Source organism: Aulostomus chinensis, chromosome 7 (assembly GCF_037954235.1).
Source record: "Aulostomus chinensis isolate RoL2024-O1b breed Wild chromosome 7, RoL_Achi_v1.0, whole genome shotgun sequence".
Lineage (NCBI taxonomy): Eukaryota > Metazoa > Chordata > Actinopteri > Syngnathiformes > Aulostomidae > Aulostomus > Aulostomus chinensis.
Window position 1 is genome coordinate 10,750,664 of NC_141326.1, and position 20,608 is coordinate 10,771,271.

Genomic DNA, 20,608 nt, shown 5'->3' on the forward strand with positions numbered 1-20,608 from the left:
TCCGTCAGTGACAGGCGAACTGAAGGCCTCCCCAACATTTATTCCAACAAGCTTGTTTTATTTATTTTTTATTAATCCATGCACTATACCATGTCACACACTCTACTGTGTTTACTTGGTGTGACAGCAGCCTGTCATTGACAAACGGATGAGGAAGGAATCCTTTGGATAATTTTCTGACAAACTGTAGCTGGGATTTGTTCATTTAAATCCTCTTCCAATTTGTTTTTGAGATGATCAGTGCAGTGATGAAGTTGTCAGATTATGTAGATCTAGAAGAGAGAAGAAGGTGGGATTGTAACCGATCAAACTGATGACAGAAATAAATTGCAATTACAGTTGGTAAATTGCAACAAGACCCATATTGTGTATCATCTTGAATGTATTTGTGGCCGTTTCTATGTAGGCCTCCCTCAAAGGAGGCTGAAGGACAGAGTGGCTGAACATAAGCCTGCCATCTGCTCTGGGAACTTGAATTATCTGATGGCTAAACAATAGATGGAAGTGGAGCATGGCGGCGATTCAGGTATAATGTCAGGTATAATCATGATCCTCATCCCAAATTTCTTGTGAGTTTTAGCCATCCTTGTTTGTCTCTTTGAGCTGATATTTCCAAAAGCCGTTTTCTCTTCGAAGGGTTTCCCTTAGAACGTCTGAAGTTAAAAGTTTAATGTAATGTATTGTATATATTGATACTGCTCATACCTGAAGTCACGATTTTTTACCAAGTTTTGTTTGTTTACGATTGTAGAACAGATCTTTTTCGTCTTAGCAAGCCCAGTGTTTCAGAGGCCTACCTGAGGGTCTTGGTACTGTGTGCTAGTACAGTGCCCTTTTGGGATTTGTGCCTGTCGGGGGTGGACTCATGTCTTGCCTCCTGGTTTTGCAGGACTGGTGCTGCCCTGATGTGGCAGCTACAGTGTTTTATCATTTGAACTACAGGTTCAGCTACCAATGTGGAAGATGCTGATAATGGTAATTATTGGAAACATTAGACAGTATATTACAAATTAGTAACAGCTGTTACAATTGCTGGAGTGGAAATTGTGGCTCTGATGCAAATGCCAAATAGTCAGCAGGACACTATAGAGAATCCAACCCCATGCCAGTAAACCAGTAGCACCATTACCAGTGTCTTTTGCTTTTTGACACTACATGGAAGGTAAAGCTTCAATAGCGTCAGCATATGAGTGGCAGCATGTTTTATCATGGTATAGTTGTTTTTTCTATTTTGATCATTAACCAAAAACCTGGATGTATCAGGTGTTTTTTGGTCATAATTCCATGTTGTGCTCTACTAGGCTGAGAGAGCTTTGTATGAGAAACCTCAGAGCTGCGTCGGTGTCGCGAAATAAAGGTCTTTATACCGTAGCGGTGGAAGGATTCAGGCGTCTCATGAGTTAAATCTAGCTATACATTCTGATGACAGGCCATGTATTTCAGATTTTTTTGTTTCACCTGGTCACCATGTGTAAAACCTGAACCTTATCATGTTGCCAGCTGAAAATGTAGGCTGCAGAGTCGTAGCTGTATGGTCTTTAAAGGACAGCGAAAGTGAAAATTGAATCTGAGAACTCCATTCAAGAACCACACAGAATCAATTTGAAACTTTGAGAACTCTCAGCAATACTCAACAAAATCTCTTACACATTTACAAGAAAATTAATTTCCAATGTATTCTATAATACATATCCATACAGTAATCCACATCATATATATGTGTATTTTTATATGTATAGATAGATTGATAGATAGATAGATAGATAGGACTGTTGGAGTGGAAGCCAGATTGCCTTCTTGTCCCCAAGTGCAGCAGCAGATTTCCAAATGTTTATGTCGACGCTTGTCAGAACTCCACTCCACTCTTGTGCTCCTGTACCCACCTCTGTCTGTTCATTTTATGGGTTATGATAACCGGTAAGTGGGGGTAGCAAGAGACCTGTTGCCTTATCCGCTGTCATTCCACTCTCAGTGGGCTGTTTGGTGCATGGCAATGCTAATGGGGTTATCCTTTGCCTGTGTTGTGTTAATTAGCAACAAAAGAGGCTGCAAGACTCAGGGGGGCAAGCTGGCACTGCCACTGTGCTCTCTTTCTGTCTCTTCTACATTTCTCTTTTATTCTTCTCCATTGCGAAGAATTACATGGCTTCAACCCTCGCGCACTCCCCTCTCTCGTTCCCTCTCCCTTTTGTTTTTTATCCATCCAGCATCTCTGACATGCACTGTAGCCCCCATGTTAGTGTAGCCACCCCCAATTTTTTTATCTGACACACATGGCTGCCCTGTTGACTTTGATCCTCAGATCTCAGTATCAAGAGACCTTTCAGTCGTTTGCCTGAGGGAGGTGACAGAAATGTCTGTGTTTCCCCTTTCTGTGCGTGACAGAGAAAGCAAGAAAGAAAGGAAGGTGGACGAAAGAGTGCAAGATGCAATAAGTGTAGACTGAGAGATGACAGAACCTGTGATCCAATATTTTCCCCTCTGAGATTTTGGGCTGGCTTCTCGCTTGCTCTGTGACATTTGTGACATGAAACTGATCTCTTTGCATCTTTGTTGTTCCCTGGCTGTCTCTGATCCTCTGTTCTTCATCACTGAACCCTTAGCCAGGATTCCTCTGCCATTTGTTCTTTCATCCATTCATGTAGATCCAAAGAATCAATATCAAGATGAAGCTATGTTGAACCAGCCCTCATCCTCTGAATTGAGAGCTATGACCAGGGAACACTGTCCTCATTTGTCCAATTTGTACATGGAGCCTCGCTCTCATGACTTGTTTTACAAGCTAATTTACATTCTGTACCTGCAGAGTTCACAGGATTAGGAAATAAATCACAGAATACTTCATTCCAAATGCAACAATAGGCTATCAGAATCAAAAATTGGAACAACAAATTACTGTTCCTGGAAACCAGGAAGAACAATGTCATGTTTTATCACCATCACACACCATCCTTTTTGTTTTTTCTTGTGTGACAAATAAATTCCATTGTGATGTTTGCCAGACATCCACACCATAGTTAAAAGGTACCGATCCAAGTAATGTGGCAGAATACGTCACAGGGAACCTTATTGGTTGAAATGCTGGCAATCAGCCAATCCTCCAACAAGCTCCTACTCCATGGTCTTCAGCAAATGATGTCCACCCCACAACCTTAACCATATACCCAACAAGACCAATGGTCTCGCTGTCAAATACATAATTTGGACCTGTGTTTTCTAATTAGCTGTTTCTTGTCTAGCTAGTATTCCTCCCCTAAACCGACTTGGTTATTAGACACTTGAGTTGATAACAAACACAAGAAGAGCACGTGTAACAGGAAGGATGAAAGAGAGAACGTGTGTGTTCATCTGACCACCTGTCCATCTGTCGGCGTGTGCGCTTGTGTGTCCCTGTGAACGCTGTCCAAGTGCCTACTAATAAAGGCTTAATGAAGTGCCATGGAGTTATGAAGAGAACTGTCCGCTCTCACAGATGTGAAACTTTATGAGAGAGTGTGAGGCCATGTGCAAGAGCCTGGCCAAGAGACAGGAGATGCCCATCTGGCTTGCGTACCATGACGCTTCTCAGGTTTAGATGAATGTGTTTGACAATTTTTGTTTTTTTTTACAAGAAGCGAGCCAACACATTAATCAGTTTGTGTATATCAATAAAGTGTCGTGATCTACTGGTGTTTCACTTAAATTGGTAGTCAGCATATGCCAGGTTCCCCAGGCCAAGTCTGTCTAATCACACCTGGTTTGTACAGTGCCAGAGCACATTTGTCCACCAAGTTCAGTTTGTTTGCTTGGTGTGATCATCATGATGTCCAGTTATGGTGCACTTCCTAAATCCTGGTCGGTAGAGGTGGACTTTAGCATGGTTAGAGTTCCATGTGCACAGGCTCAGAATTTAGCCAGGATGTAAAAGGCAGCTTGGTCACGAAAAGGACACATTCCTGTGCTACAACGATCTCCGCAAAATATCCAGTTTCGTACCAAGTGTTGAACCTACAGTTTTGGAGTTCAATTGAAGCAGGTTATCTGCTCCATTGAATTGTGTTACAGAGGCCTGGGGGAACTTGAGTAACATTAGCTAATGCTTACTGACAGCTATGCATCAGGGGTGCAAACTTGTCACATTTGCGGGTTACAATGTGTATAACTCAGTCCAGATGTGGACATACTCAGGAAAGGTCAAGCCCTGAACAATGTGGACAAAGACCAGCAAGGGACAATCCTGCTTCACAATTGTACAAAGAAGCTGGTCCAAGTGTGAGTGCACCCTTTGATCGTACTTTGAGGGCCTGATCAGCCCAACATGTCTGTCACCCAGTGATTCCTGTACTTCCTTGTTATTCATGTTCTACTTCCACTCCTCTGCCAGCTCGGGGTCATACACAAGACAATCTGACTGGCTATGAAGTGACACTGTCAAAAAAACAGCCAGAATGAGACCAGAACTCTTACTACAGAATTACTATGTGTGCAGTCATCAAGCAAATGAGGTATAGGAGTATTACACGTTGTCAAACTCTTGGGCTGCATTGTTAGAAAGAGCAAGGGGTCCCACTGACTCACAGTAATCAACAGCTAATCTCGCAATAAGCAGGATGTTTTACAGTTAAGTCCTCACATTAACTTAAGCCTTTTTTCTCTTATTTCAATTAACAAAAAAGGAGGCGTTTAGTGGTAGCTTAAGAAGCTGTCTGTGCAGCGTTTCCACAGCTTATCTCTCCTGGGTAGCATTAGGCTCTCTGCAGGGAGCGTGGCTGGCAGCTAGCAGGCTAGCCACCTAGGGCTCCTTCTTAACCACAGACCTTAGCCTCAGGTGAGAAAGTGGCACGGTGTAGTGTACCCGATAGCGCTCATTAGTCCCTGGATTAGCCCTCTATTAGCTTAGTCGTTACTCCCACTGATACTACTGTACATGCTAATGCTAATTAGACATTTGCCATTTTAACCTTTTTAGACAAGCTATATGCCAGGCTTTATTAGTGTTACACTCTTGTGCCTTTTTTGTGTGCTGTGGAGCTGCAAAATATCATGTTTTTCTCTCGTGGCTGAATGCTAATTCTGTAGGTTTTGTTATACAACTTGCAATAGAAGTTGCTCTTGCTAAGGAGAGGAGATATTGCTATGTTGGCAGGGCATAATCATTCAAAAATTGTCAAGAGGATAGACTTGAATACTAGGAAACAGAAGCCTGAATAGAGGGGAGCATGAAACATTTCCTTGCAGATTACAGCTCTGACTTCCACATGAGTGTTCATAAAGCTAAGCTGTGATGAGTTTGACATTAAAGTAAAGCGAAGGCTGTCACCGGCAAGTGACTTTGTGTAATTGACTTTGAAATGATTGAGACAAGGCAGAGAAGCCCTCACACTGTCCTTTCATCTCAATCATGTCTGTCTGAGCTAGACACAGAGGGTGGAGAAGATGGACAAGACATGTGGAGAAGGGCTAGCATGTAACTGCAAGCAGAGCAGACCAGGAGTGCAGGAGGTTGAAGATTAGAGGTGGCTTCTGCTGAAGTAGGTTCCACGCTTGATTTTCAGTGGCAGCTGTACATGCTGACTACAGCCTCCGGAGATGCTGACACAAATCCAAACTGATCTGCTTGATTTTGGTGAAATTCAGCTCTAACCAGTTTTTAGGTGAACTGCAGATGTCTCTCAGCAGTGCTGTAAAAAAAAAAAAAAAGGAACTTAGAAACTTAGATGGACTCAGCACAGTGTTGTGTGTATGGCCGCTGCCTCAAACTGTTTGAGGAAAAAAGCATTCTCTGGAAAAATTTGATTTACCATTTTGATCCCTATTCACCCTTGGGATGCAGTCTTATACAAGAGAAATCAGAAGTTTGGGATTTCCTAGTCTGACAGGTTGTCTTCTATGTTCCTTATTTTACCAAACTGATTTACATTCACTTTGAGAAAACCAGATTATGAACGTGAGTGCGAAAGGCAATTTTGGTATCCTTTTTCACTTTTTTGTGATCAAAAATACCAGATACATAATCTTAAAGCACATGATTTCAGCTGCATTTATCTTTTTACTTGTAAATATGAATAATAGCCACTGAGAAAGACAAAGCCTCCTGTGAGGAATGAGAACAACTTCATATTACAGCCTTGACTTCTACATGAGTGCTGGTTGCTAAATCTTATTTTCTGTTTCCAAAGCACGTCCCTCGAAGAGAGGACTGACTTTGACTCCTGCATGGCAAAGACCCCACAAAATTTCACAAACCCTCGCCCAGGGGTTGTCATGATTTGTTAAGAGGCTCCCACCAGCTCGTCTGTAGTTCACACCCTGAACACGACCCGTTGTCGTTCCGTTTTTGAAGGAAACCACATTTTCCCTTCAGTGTGGTCCAAGCTCAGCTCAGCTAGCTCCTTTCATTGTTTTATTTATTCCTCTTAAGGCTTTATGTTGGTTACGTGTTATTATTTCTGTCCTTCAGACTTGTAACCTGGAAAAAAAACTGATCTGTGAGACTGTTACAGGGGATACAGGGGTCACTTGGTTTGTATCCTTAATAAAGTAGCAGTTGAATGCTGTTGACGCAGAACTAATCAAATGCTTTTTTTCTCCCTCCTCTCCAAATTCCATCCCTCCTTCTCTCCCTTTCCCATACAGGTGGAGCGAGAAATAGCTATTCTGAAGCTCATAGAACACCCTCACGTTTTAAAGCTACACGATGTCTACGAAAATAAAAAATACTTGTAAGTATCACCAGAGCATCACAGCCCAGTTTTGATTCCTGTATATAACCCTAAATCCATTTAAAAAAAATATTGTTGCAGCCCACAAATATCATTACAATCAAGTGCTCTTTTCAAACCCCATAGATCATTTAGTTGGCCTGAGGAGCAAGTTTAACTGGTTTAGTATGATTGGAGGGCAGCAATGTTAGCCTTGGAGAGGCCGATGCTCCATTAGTATTGGCATAAAGCATTTAATTTAGTGGCTCACGCTATGGGAATGCTAATAGGGAGAGAGTCTCTGTAATGTAAACACCATGACAGACTTATCAGAGGCAACACCATTAAGAAACATTAGCCCTGGAGAGTGTCAGTCACTTTATTCTGCCGTGGCTGCTTCACATACCCACTGATACACACGCGGACACATTCATAAATCTGTTAGCTAAGTTGAACAGTGGTGAGTGACAAGCCCATCGCTCATTTATAGCAGCCCGATTCTTCTACGGATGACTGTTTGTCAACTAAATGCAATTAGCGCTCATCTTGAGTTTTACTGGCCAAACGGGATTCGACTTGCAGTAGTGTACGTGTCATCTTTTAAGATTACGGGAACGGATTCATCACATAAGTGGATTATTAAAATCACATTTTGCGCCCATGGCTTTATCACATTTGACAGTTGGTCACTTGTGGCGGCATCACACAAGACAAATTGCTTCATATTTGCATCACCAGTGAGTGAAGTGCACTCATCCCATCAGTAATGTAATTCTGCTCTTAATATTGTTCAGATTCTCTCTCTGATATCTTTACTTGAAAGCCATCTGCTGATATATACAGTGTGTTAGCACAGCTTAAGATTTATGATAGTGTGGGCTAGATCTCCAGCGCAGGCTGTGGTGTGGTGTGTGTTGAAAGATGAGAGGGAAGAGGATACATAGCCTGATGATATTTTATTTATAGCTATTTCATTGCCACAAATGAATAATGATATGAATTATACCTAAGAATAAAAAAAGAAAAGGTAGGCGTACAAGTCCCGGAGAACTTAATACTTGTGAGTGAATTTTATTTGACATAGTTGTTGCTGTAGTGTTCAAAGAGCAACACATTATTAATTGTTACACATGCAAGACAAGTTCTTTAAAACCCTTTTCATCTCTGGCCGCACAATAAAGCCAAATCTGCTCCGAGGATCATTTTCACTGCATCCATAGCTGAAAGATCATAAAAGAGCATGAAAGGATCTTAGAGAGCAATATGAAAGCATAGTACGCTGGCAAAGTTCCTGTAATGCAGCCTGACAGCCTGTCCCTGCTCTCTCAAACACCACATTACCAGTTTGTAAAACCGCTTTTCTATTTAAATGCAGCCCTCAAAGCCAAGATGATGATGGTGACATCACTGGGGTTAATTTTAAGCTTTTTGTAACTGTTATACAATTGTTCTAACAGACTTGAGTGTTCTGGATAAAGGCTAAACTGATATAAAAAAAAAAATCAGCAGATCTGCGCTATAAAATGCTACCATTTTACTCGAAGAATAGTTCTCTGCATGATGTTTTCTCTTGCATGAGCCAAGGAAAAGCCTATTACATTGCAGGGCAGAATAAATAAACAGTGCTCTATAGAGAGCGTCTTATTTTGTAAATGTCATTGTTGTCCTCGTCCTCAAATGTATTAATGTTTATTTGTATGTGTTGTCTGGTTTATCTACGGACAGTTTTTTTCTGGCTGTTAGGGCCAGAACTGGAAATGGGTTTTCACTGAGTTACTGAGCGAAGCCATTGTGCTGTGGGGGAGTGTTCTCAGTGCATGCTGCTCTTTCAAAATGAATCCGAAGAAGTAACCTGACTGGATAGGAATTCACAGGAATTCCCATCACACCGACCACTGACCACAATGTTGTCATCATGTTGCCTTAAGAGTGAGAGTTGTTTATTTACCACACGCTCTGTACTTTGCAACACTGTAGTGAAATCAATAAAACTTAAAAGCCGCATGTGCCAGCATGGAGGGATGGAGGAATGGGAGTATTTCCCCACTTGTTTGAGTTTCTGGCCAGGGGCAGGGCACCCCTACTGGCTTCTAGATCCAGTTTCATGTCTTGGGATTCAACTCCTGACTGAGCCCTTGGTGCCCAAAAGCTCGGCCTTAGAGTCCGGATGACAGACTTCTGCCCTGAAAGACCAACCGCAGGCTAGGTGGTCATCTGAAGAGTAGCTGTAAGAACACCGTGCATGTTTGGAAAAATAAATGTAGAAGAGGTTCAACAAATACGTGTTCTTTCATCTCGAAGATCCGCAGTTACAGTGGCAACACCAGGGAGTTCCTTTCTCTCTCGTCCTCCCTTTTTTCTCGTTCACTTGATTAACAGAAATAGACCTCACCTCAGTAGAATTGTAAGCTCCTAAACTGAGTCTTCATATCTAAAGGGCTTTTGGTACAACTTTTCCATTTTTCTGTGGTGTAACCCAACTTAATCGTCCCCTGGATGCCTCCCGCAGGAGGTCTGATGTTATCGTATATCACAAGCCTTCACATTTATTCGAAATACACTGTTGGTATGCTTCACTTTCTCACTGTGGGGACAGCTTAGAGATGACAAAATACAAATAAAGACTGAATATAATGTGGCTTTTGGGATATAGGATCGTTGAGCCTGGGCGTGTGTATGTATATGTTTAATAGTTATGAGGGGGTTACTGTATGTTTCCCATAGTGCTCCATTTCACACAGGCTTCCAAGGTCAGGAGCTTGTTGTTGTTGTTGTTGTTGTTTTTGTCCCTACAAGTCAAATTAATGTTTTCTTCCTTTCCCGTAGGTACCTTGTCTTAGAACATGTGTCTGGTGGTGAGCTGTTTGACTACTTGGTGAAAAAAGGCAGGTTAACACCTAAAGAGGCCAGGAAGTTCTTCAGACAGATCATGTCTGCCTTGGATTTTTGCCACAGTCATTCCATATGGTAAGTGATTTGACCAATATGAGGGGTTGGATTGAACTGGAGGATCTCTATCAGCTATCTCTCACTGAAATGAAAAACCTGGATGAGAATGACTGAAGTCCAGAAGCTCAATAGATGTACAACACTATACAAAAAATGGATTCTGTCACGAGGTGTTGTACAAGAGTCCAAATTCAGGACACAGCTCTGGTATGTAATCTAACCTGGCTGAACTCCACAAACGTATTCATCTTAAATGGGGGATGCCCAGGAAGTCCAGTTGTATTGTGTTGTGTACCAGCAGGGGCCACTGGTTCGGCTCCCCGTGTAGCATCCTACTTGGTTGGGCATCCGTATAGACAAATTGGCCATGTCTGCATCTCGGATATGCCCAAGTTTCTCCTTGTAGCAGTAACTTCCCTTGGTTGAGGAGGGGAAGTGGGGGGATTAGTTGCTACACGCTACATCCCCCTGGTTAAACTCCCCACCATCATGTGAAAAAGATGCAGCCTACAACTCAACATGTGATGGAAGTATGGGATAGTCCACGGTACTCTCAGAATGGCAGAAAGGTTGAGTTTTGTGGTTGAGTCAATCAGCAATATATGAAATAAATAAAAAATAAAAGTTATAAAGTTAAAAACCAGGTGTAATGCAACCTTTCTTGAAAGGATAATTCAAGGTTATTGTTTTTTAACCAGGGCCTTACATGATTGGGGTTCCAGTGGAGATAAAGTGGATGAGAAGTGTTTGTACTGCTATAACAGTCTCAGATAGTTAGTGTCTGACAACATTATGGAAAGGGTCCCTACAGAGAGAGATGTCTCACATGTTTCTGAAGTCTTGCTTAGAAAGAGATTTCCCCCAAAAAGTGAAACTCCTCTCTGGTGAATCCAGCAAAAGAATTGCTCAAAACGCTTCCAGTTCGGCACATCTATAAAAAAGTTCAACTGTGTGAGCCAAAATAAGTCACTCTTGTTCTCAGTTGTGCTGAATTACAAGTTCTTAAGCATGGGGTTTGGGTTGTTTTTTTTTTTGGGCTCAAATCCAAGTGTTTGTATGTTGCCCTGTGTTGCATGAAATGTTGGTTGTTGGACACTTGAATATTTAGGTTAGGTCACTGCATCCCTCACACACGCAAACACAATTTACTACTACTGAGCAAAGCATACGCGAACAAAACAACCCTGCTGCTATTCATACGCCGCTATTCTCTCTCTCTCTCTCTCTCTCTCTCTCTCTCTCTCTCTCTCTCTCTCTCCCACTCTCTCTGTCTACTCGTTGAGGTCAGCAAACCTTCACACATTTAGCAGGGAAACGAGTCATCAGCATTTGTTGTGTGCATCCCACCAGGATGGTGAAGAAAGGGAGGGGGCCGCTGCAGGGACAGCTTGTGGCAGCTGGATGAAATTGGTCTCTTCCAACCCTTTGTCCTCTCAGCTCTTGGTACCGTGGTGTCTCTTTTTGCGTTCGCTTGCGCTCAGACATCTGAATTTCCAGTTCACACAACTGAGGTTGGCTGATACAAAGTAAGAGCCACATAAGTGGATGTTTACGTCATCCGGCATCATGTAGGCTGTAAAAGCACAGTTTTTTGAGAGATGCACAAGGATTGTCTATTATTACATAGTTTTCTTTTCATAGCTGTGCCGCTTCCATTTGTTGAGATTTGCTTCCAGGTTGTTACTGATGTAACAAATGTTGTTTATATTTTATGGCTTCGGGGGATAATTTAATTATTTACCAGCTCACAGTCTGGAGGCAGTCACACATAATTTAGAAGTCAAACATGTCATTAGGGACTGATTTGAAGAGCTGGTTTGTGTACGTGTTTGCATGTCTGTTTAGGGTAGTGTATGTATTCATTTGCTGTCCTACACCACAGAGGGACTGTTTCTCTCTGCGGAGAGTATAGACAGAGAGAGCCTGAAAAGTTTTTTCTTATTTTCTAACAAGTAAATCTCCAGTGACATCACCAGAACACGAAAATTTAATTCAATAGGAGTAAAAAATGCTATCAGAATCCAACAAATCTGCATGTAATCAAGGAAGACCTGGTCTTACTTTAAGTCCTGAGTCATGTGCTAACAAAAGGGCAGCCATTGTAAGAGTGTATTGGTTCCTCTCTCTATCTGCAGATGAACTACCTACTGTATTTCTGTTTGGAAAGACCAAATAACTACTGTTTTATAATCAGCATACAGTTTTCAGTCATAAAAGATAAAATTAATTTACTCTCAGCGTATGAATGTAAGAATTGTTAGTGATATCAGGTTGTTTGGTCGATTTGGAGAGAGACAAGATGAGCCAAGCAGCAGGCTAAGCTAAACCTGGGAACACCTAGCAGAATACCTCCAATGGGGACGCAAGAGTGGGCCCATAACAGGCCCATTTACACTGCTTTGCCAGAGCAGCGTGTGTGTGTGTGTGTGTGTGTGTGTGTGTGTGTGTGTGTGTGTGTGTGTGTGTGTGTGTGTGTGTGTGTGGCAGCCCAAGTGTAGCGGGAGTCAGAGTTGGAGAGAGTCGTATTCAAATGGGCCACCTTGATGAAAGTCCAGTTTTGATTTGTGTGTGACTGGTGAGAATGGTCAGGGCAAATGACTACCATGTTCAACGCAATGCTTCATTTTACGTGACATTGCGTTATTTAAACCATCTTGTTTTACTTGACACACTTGATTTCCTCCTAAATCACATTAGCAGCACGATCAGCAAAGTTAAGTTGGAAAAAAACAGATTGCAGTTTGAGTCTGTACTTTTGCCAGGGCTGTAATACTGACAGGCAGTGTCCCCAGGATACAATCTAAGAGATTATCTCTTCCAGACACAGCCTGCTCTGACTGGCTCTGTGACTCTTTGCTAGTCGGTTGACTCCAGATTATTTATCTTTTCTAATCATAACTTTTGTATCATTGAGAGAATGAGAGTGACGTTTTTCTCTTCTTCCTGTCAAGTGTTGCTGAGAGTTTTCTGAAGAGCTTCTTGATGATGATGATGATGATGATGATGAAGAAGGACAAGCCAAGGCAGTGCAAACAGTTGTACATTAATATTCCTTGTCCTGGGTACTAAATGCCAAGGAGAAGGATTTTTACACAGGCAATTAAAGATATACGATTAGTTGAGTTTCTGTGTTTTGACATATGTTTTTGCACTGGGCTGTTTACAGAATTTTATTATACCTGTTGATTTTTAATAATTAAACCAGTGTGGGAGCCTTTACACACAGTACAAAGTGTACTACGCCCTGGTGTGAAAATGACGTTACATTTCATATCTGGAGGACACTAATGACTTCACATATGAAGTTTATGGATTTAGTTGTGAATATGAAGATTTAAGAAAAAAAACACCAGAAAATCATTTGAAATTAACAAAACTCTGCTACGTACGGGAATGAAATTTAGAAATAAATCAGTAAATAAGTGAGTGTGAGAAGATCAGATTAAGCCAATTAGGAGAAAGCATCTGGGACTGACATCCAGCGCATGCTTATTCTTAGATTATCACAGTTCTCTTCCTGTATGATTTGTCTGTAGATTTAATCCTCTCTTCCTGTTTTACTTTGCCACTGTCTCACCATCTTAGCTCTTCAAATCCCCTCAGTAACACCTTGTAAATTTATCATGAGGCGGATTATTTGGCAGTGTTGAGGCACCCACTCGCCCTCCTCCCATCCTCAATTAGGGGCAAACAGACAGACAGCGGCGGTCCTTCTCACCTCCCCTCCATTCTCACTAATGAGATCGCAGCATCCCCTCAATGAAAAATCATCTCTGCAATCATTCCTTCCATTTCTTCTTGACTGCGCAGGAGACCTACACAGGTCATTAGAGGTGCTCCTTCTTCTCTGTGACTCACTATGCAGAGGGGGATAAACACACACTCCTCAAACCCTCCTTTTCTGCGCACCTCCCGTTGCCTCGTGCTTCAGTCCTCCGCCCACAGACGATCCCCAAATATCTCCATTGAGCCAGATGGATGTAGGTCTGAATATGCATGAAAGAATGTAACAGGGAATAACTGTTTATGTCCCTACCTGTTAGTCTGCTCGAGTCAGTTCACTGTCTGAGTTCAACTTCTTACCTGGAGGAAAACAGAGGGACAAAGGCAGAGAGTGAGATGAGGTAAGGTTGATAAGGAGAGGATAAAAACAGACACAGGAAAGGAATTGTCAGTACAATACATTTTTGATGAATGCTGAGGCAGAGAGGAAATATTCGTTGTATGTTTATAAAGATCCACTGTCAAAAATGCCCGCTTTTCCTCCTCCCTCCTCCTCACTGAGAAGTGAGTATTTGAAATCTGCCAGTGTGAGATATACATATATCTGTATGTATCTATGTATCTCTCTCTCTCTCTCTCTCTCTCTCTCTCTCTCTCTCTCTCTCTATATATATATGTATATACATATATAGATAGATAGATAGATAGATAGATAGATAGATAGATAGATAGATATAGATAGGACCCTGAAATCCCCCTTTGCATGTATGTTCAGAGGTCATTGGCAGCATCAGTACAGGAACTTTAAATCCAGTGTGTGTTGCTCAAGGTCATAATAATGAAGGGGGTGTTTCAGAGATGTAGTTATAAACTGCCGATAATTCACTTCCTCATTTGCCTCAGAGGGGACCCGAACCTTGGCTGAGTCTTGTCAGCTTTGACATTCAACTAAGTACACATCTGCTTCACCGTTTAGATGCTCTCCTGAGAAGTCGAGGTGGCAGGCTGCCATATTCACAAATACTCAACAGAGACACTGATTGATTAAGAAGATTAAACTGTGTTTACCTTGAAATGTTGTCATGTCGCTGTTCTTTTTCCTCAGCCTTTGAACCATATGAATAACAGGTGATGGGAGGAAAGGTTTGAACAAAAGAAAGATGGTAATTAAATAATCTAATTAGATCATGTATGTGTTTGGATGTCCTTTTCCTGCACAAGAAATGTTTCCTCTGTGGGTGTGAAAGCTTCTGTTTTCCGTCTGAAAGGGGAGTGTGACAACTCAGGGATCAGCTGGAGGTCAAGTGAATCAGAGATGGCCGCACACCCACTAAGTTTGTCCCCAGTCTCTTTGTCCACCCACTCAGACTTATGCTGGACATGCAGAGGTTCACTTAGCCAGCATTATACATTTTCATGAGCATGAGTATCCAAACCATTCAAAGGAAAAAGAGCGATGAATCAATGAGCGATGTCACCCAAGCTACAACATCCTCCGTCTTTTCTCCCCCCATTTATGCCAGTAATGACTCTGGTCTTATACTAGTAAGCCAGTTAATATCACTGTGTGTGTGTGTGTGTGTGTGTGTGTGTGTGTGTGTGTGTGTGTGTGTGTGTGTGTGTGTGTGTGTGTTTGATAGAAATTGACCATGTGGGTGTGAGATAAAGACTATCTGTCACAAGTAACTCCCAGAATCCTACTGCGAAAGGTAGAGATTGTAAACACACCTTTGAGGAGGACACCTTTGTCCTCTCTCTCTCTCTCTCGCTCTCTCTCTCTCACACACATACACACACACAAACACACCCTTCGTCCTTGACACTGATGGTAAAATTATTGCCACCACCTACATGTGCTCAACCAAACACCTGGCCCAAAAGTCACATTAAACCCACGCAGAAGCATCATCCTGCACATCATCCATATCCACTTTTCTCCCTCAATGTGTCTCTTCCTACTCCTCCACCTCTCACTAGGAGTCTGTCCATCCTTCTACCCTATCATCATTACCACTGTTGGCATTTATAATACACAGATTTGAAATATCTCTCTGTCTCTTTGTCTCTCTCTTTCTCTCTCTCCTCGTCTTTAAAAGTTTTGTCATATTTTCATTTCCACCATTGCAAGTTAAAGCATTGAGGTGTAACTGGGTGAGAGGAGGGAATGATGTGGAGAGGAGACAAAGAGAGGAAATGGAAATGGGATGGCTAAAATTGGTTTGGAAAATGGGAGCGGGAGGAGGGAGAATGAAGAGGGTTGGTTCATGCTGCTTGATTTTATGGGAATAGGCTGGTGATTGTAGGAGACTAGCGACGAGTCTCAAAATATGGAAAGAGTGGTGTAATGAGAGAAGTAAAGAAGAATGTAAAGAGGGAATAAATGAAAAGGACAAACATTTGGAGGGGAACTCTTGTTGATAATGGCATGTTCCTGCACGCACCCTAAGCACTGCACACTGCACGGAGTTGGGCCAAGGAGAACAAAATTGTTGATAGAAAATAAAGAAATGTCAATGTCACAGTGGCTTTGACAATTGACCACACAAATGTTTTTTCTTGAGTTGGAGTGGATGTTTGTGGCAAATTTGAAGAAAATTTCCCTCAAGGTGTTTCAGATATATGGCAATATCAAGAGTGGGACAGATGGACAAACCAAAAAACAATGTCTGTTGCAAGACATTTTCTCATTTTTTTTGGAACATGTTATGTACTGTATAGATTAAACTACTAGTTTTTGTGTATGTCATTGTATCAGTTTGGTGAAGAAATGAAGCCCAGTAATTAAATAACAGCCAGCCTTCAGTAAAACATGCTGGAGGCTCTACCATGTTGCCTCTGGAACTGAAGGCACTGGGTGTATCAAAGGAATGATGAAATCAGAATATTATCAAGTTACTGTGTTACGCAATGTAAGGAAACCAGGTCTTTCAGGAGAAGTCAGGATGATGACCTAAAGCAAACTGAATGCCTGAAAAGTGTGACTTTTTAAAGTGTACTTCAATCCTAGTGAACAACCTTTTTTAAAAGAATTCAGACCCGCCTTGTCAAAAAAGGCTCACAGAAACAGCTTGACCTCCCGGCAAACAGGTGCAAGAAGATTTAGATGACTAAGAGACATGTTCAGATGCTGTCAGAACCAGTTTGGGAATGTGTATGTCTATAAATCACTTGTCAGATATTCCCTTTTGAAAATAATAAAAAGCTAAGAGGCCGTTTTATTTCAAATTGTTCAATGTCATGATGTTCAGATGTTTGGCTTAGCGATAGAACACATCTATTTTGTTATAACAATTCAAATCCTGCTTCATTCACAGACGGAGCAGCACCTAAAATACGTCACAACCTCACATTCACTCTCCGGCTCAAACGTCCTTCTTATCAAACTCATAAACACAAGTCTCATTAAAAAAAAAAAACAACAACCCTTCACTGTCTCCCACCGTAAACACCATGAACACCCACTGCACCTTAACTGAATATTTTATACTGTATAGACATTTCAATTTCATGGATTGCATTTGATCGTTTATGTGTAAATGTGTGTACTTTCATGTAAAATATGTACTTTTCTTTTCTTTTCTCTATTTTTATTGCTTATTTAATATCTATTTTATGCCAGAAAAACAGAGCTGAGAGAAACGAAATCCCGTTCCCTTTTACACTGTGTGTGGAAATGGCAAGGTATTTTGAATTGTGAATCTTGAATCTTGAGTCTTGTTCCGCACCCTTCCAAGGAAATGTGCACTAATAATTAGTTGCGTCCCTGCAGCATGTTAAACAGCATTTCCCTGCACCTGTAAATGTCACTTCGGAACTGCTAGATGCTGATATGCTCACTGCTCTTCAAAGTCCAACCGCTCTTGTAGCCTTAGCAGTTTGTTTACTTTCAGGGGGCTCAATGACAGGCTGGAAGTTGCTATCAATCACAAACACTGACACGCCCTTCTAGCCAGCTGTGACCAAAAAAAATGTAATGGGTTTTTGATTAGCATGCTGTTGAATGGCAAAGAGGGAACATTGTAATGATGTGATTTCAGGTGGATAATTTAATTTCAATTCTATGTGTGTTAATCATAATACTCATCAGCGTTATAACACCAAAAGCAACACCATTATCATTATTTGAAGTGGAATTCTGCTGCACCATGGCTGTTGTAGTTGTTACTGTGGATTTTTGGTATCTATGCCACTCTTTCACTTCACTGCTCCTCTGACAGCTTGTATGTTTATTCTCCCTTCAAAGGTCCACTGCTCATTCTATCTCTCCCATCAATCTCCTATCGGATTAAGAGTAAACACTGGGTTGCACACACAGATTTGGAACAACAATACAAAAAGACTTTACACAGATCTAGCCATCATTGTAATCTTGCTTTTTAGAAAGTGCATTATATGCCACAATGCATTACTTCCCCAGTGTTGCTCAAAACTCCGCACAAGGATTACTCTTGTAATCAGTCACTGGCCATGTCTGCCCACACCTCAGTTTTAATCTAGTGTAAACGCAAATTCTATGACAGAATGAGACAGAATGGGACAATACCTATAAATGTTCAAAAGCCCTGCCTAAATCATCCCAGACATCTCACCAGTCGCATCAACAAAACTTCAAATACAGATTTAGGTTCATACATCTATCTATATTTGTATTTAGTTAAAACTGGTTTTAATTGCCGTCGAAAATCGTATCACTCAGGAACAGGTATTCATACCCTGCTCTACCAATAAATGATGAGACAGGAATCAGGTCAGCGAATTAATATCAGCTGGAAGGACTTTTAGAGCAGTTCAGCAACCTATCTCACAATGTGTAATGGTTCCCCTCTAGCCCAGGAATATTATGTCAACTGAATGCCAAGCTCGCAGTGAAATAAATTAAAAGTTCCTGGATTTTCCCTATGATTGAGATCAACTTCAAAATTGAATGGGTTCTTCCTTGGTCCATGTTCCACCCTCCACCAAGATCAAAAAAAAAAAAAAAAAAAAAAAAACCTCCGTGGCTATAAAGGGAAAAACAACTTCACCCTTTTCATCCCTCGCTATTCACACACCACATTGGCTAATTGTACCAAAGACATTCAGGATCCAAGTCTGTGGTCAGAATGTTGTTCTTTTGCTAATGTGCTTGAATAAAAGCTTGAAGCATTTTCGGTGAATGTGCTTAGTTTCTCTCTAATATGGTGGACAGAAACAAGAAACTTCAAGAGAGAAAAAAAAGTGAAGGATAGAAAGAGGAGGATGACACAGAGGCGTGCCAGGGGCTAAATGGCTGCATTTCAATTCATGATGTTAAAAACCCCACTCAAGCTAACAATAATGATACTGGGATAGCTTGAGCACATCATGAAAATGTAAATGTAGGTGTGTTATTTTCCAGGCATATTAGTTTTTCATAAAGACCATTTGAGCCATTAGTGTTTGTTACAAGTTCCCTGGCTTTGTTAATTAGAGCCACATGTCTTGGTGCAGTCGCATTTTAACAAGCGGTTGTGTTAAACATTCTCTTTATGTGTATGTTCTCTGGGCTGGACGATTTCGTTACAAAACTATTCATCACCATAAACATGTTGGGGGATTTTATGGCGATGTGAGCCCTGAGAGGACAGATCATTACAACGGTATAACTGTAAAACAGGATCATATCAGCATGGTGCACATGTAGATGATCACAGGCAATTAAGGTCTTGGTAAGCATCACATGTAATCGCTCCACTGGGATGAAAACCTTGCGAAGACATTATCCAGACATGTGCAACCTGTAAATAACTCGGCAACATCGTAAGAAATGATGTTATAAGACATTAATCATTCTATGGTTTCATCACTGGCTGGTAATCAGCTCTGAACCCCCCTCTGGCAAACCTATACATTTCTGCACTGATTATTGGACTTGGCAGTTCTACTTACAATAGAGCAATCATCAAATGAGACACGGAGGTATTCCTAAAGAAGAATCATATTCTGGCTGGAAACCAGGTTGCTTCTGTCATGGATGCTGGCTCCCCCTGTTGCCTTTATATCTCTGTTGTCTGGAACCCCAGATCCAAATTGACTGATCACTTCATAATGTGGTTTGCACATTTCCAAAATTAAAAATGTGGCCTATAAAATGTGCAAATGTCCTATATTTGCTTTGACATTATAGCTGGTGATCTGGACATTTTATGTCCAATGAGACCTGGCTTCCTCATAATGACAGGGACCCTTTAAATGACACTAATCTTGCTAACTTGTAAATAAGTATTAAAGGGGATGAATAAGCTATAAGTCTCTGTCACATGAAATCTGATGTTCAGCAATTATACTGCAGTAAAACAGGCAAACAAAGGCCTATTTCTGTAGTCTGAATTTCAGTAACGCACAAGTTGTATTTAATGTCATCAATTTTTCTCTAAAAGATTCATTAGCTTCTAATTCTTTATGTCGGAAATTTGGGGTAACACACTGATGGTGGAGGCTGCCATGCAAGGCAGCGATTTGGTATTTTCATCAAGAGTTACACTCAACCTTTTGTGCTGCGATATGTTCAAAAGACCCTCTTCAGTTCATTTTGGAAACTCCCTGTCTTCTATTTCACTCCTGGTGTTCCTCAAGGGTCAAGCTCAGGGCCATGACTGTTCTTCATCTGTATTATTCCTCTGAGTCAGACTATCAGTAAGTAAAATGTTCAGTACCACTTTTATGCTGATGGCACCCAGTTATACAGTCCGGTTTCAATCGACCAATCACATTCTATTCCTCTCCCCTATGAGATGGGTGACAAATTTAAGGAAAAGGTGTGGGTCATCACAAACTAATAGAGAAATTTCTGGAACCCTAATACAGGGATGGTCATCATTTTTCAAGAAGATATTTGGTTGTTCTGATGATGTTTTCAGATCTTCATTAGTGTTCAGTTGGATTGCGATCTGGTGGATGCAACGACTATAGTACCATTTTCATACTCACCTATCATTCACTGACCCCTCTGCATTTCTATTGGTTACGATCCCGTTCAATTTTCTTGGTTATTTTTCTGATGACATCACTTTTCACTCTATTTTTCTGCGGGAGCATTGTATGCAAAAAAATATGTACAGTCATGACATTTAGGTTTTTTTATTCGTGGTAGTCAGGTTTGTCCAGATTTCTGGAGAGTTGATCATTCAAGCTGCATTATTGCTGAATTCATGAAACAGTCCACTCCTGCATGACATATGAGCACAAGACAGAAATATCCCTTCTGCAAAGCCTGCTGTGTGGGCAAGATTAAAGCC

At 41.2% G+C, this 20,608-nt stretch overlaps 1 protein-coding gene across 10 annotated transcripts in view; it reads left to right on the forward strand.

Moving 5' to 3' along the window:
• brsk2a (BR serine/threonine kinase 2a) overlaps positions 1-20,608 on the forward strand; it is a 172,062-nt gene that overhangs the window by 114,582 nt on the left and 36,872 nt on the right. For all 10 annotated transcript variants that reach the window (XM_086208363.1, XM_086208369.1, XM_086208366.1 and 7 more), the window contains exons 3-4: positions 6,616-6,701; positions 9,507-9,647. In XM_086208363.1, the coding sequence (XP_086064489.1) occupies positions 6,616-6,701; positions 9,507-9,647 (227 nt within the window). The remainder of the gene's footprint in view (positions 1-6,615; positions 6,702-9,506; positions 9,648-20,608) is intronic.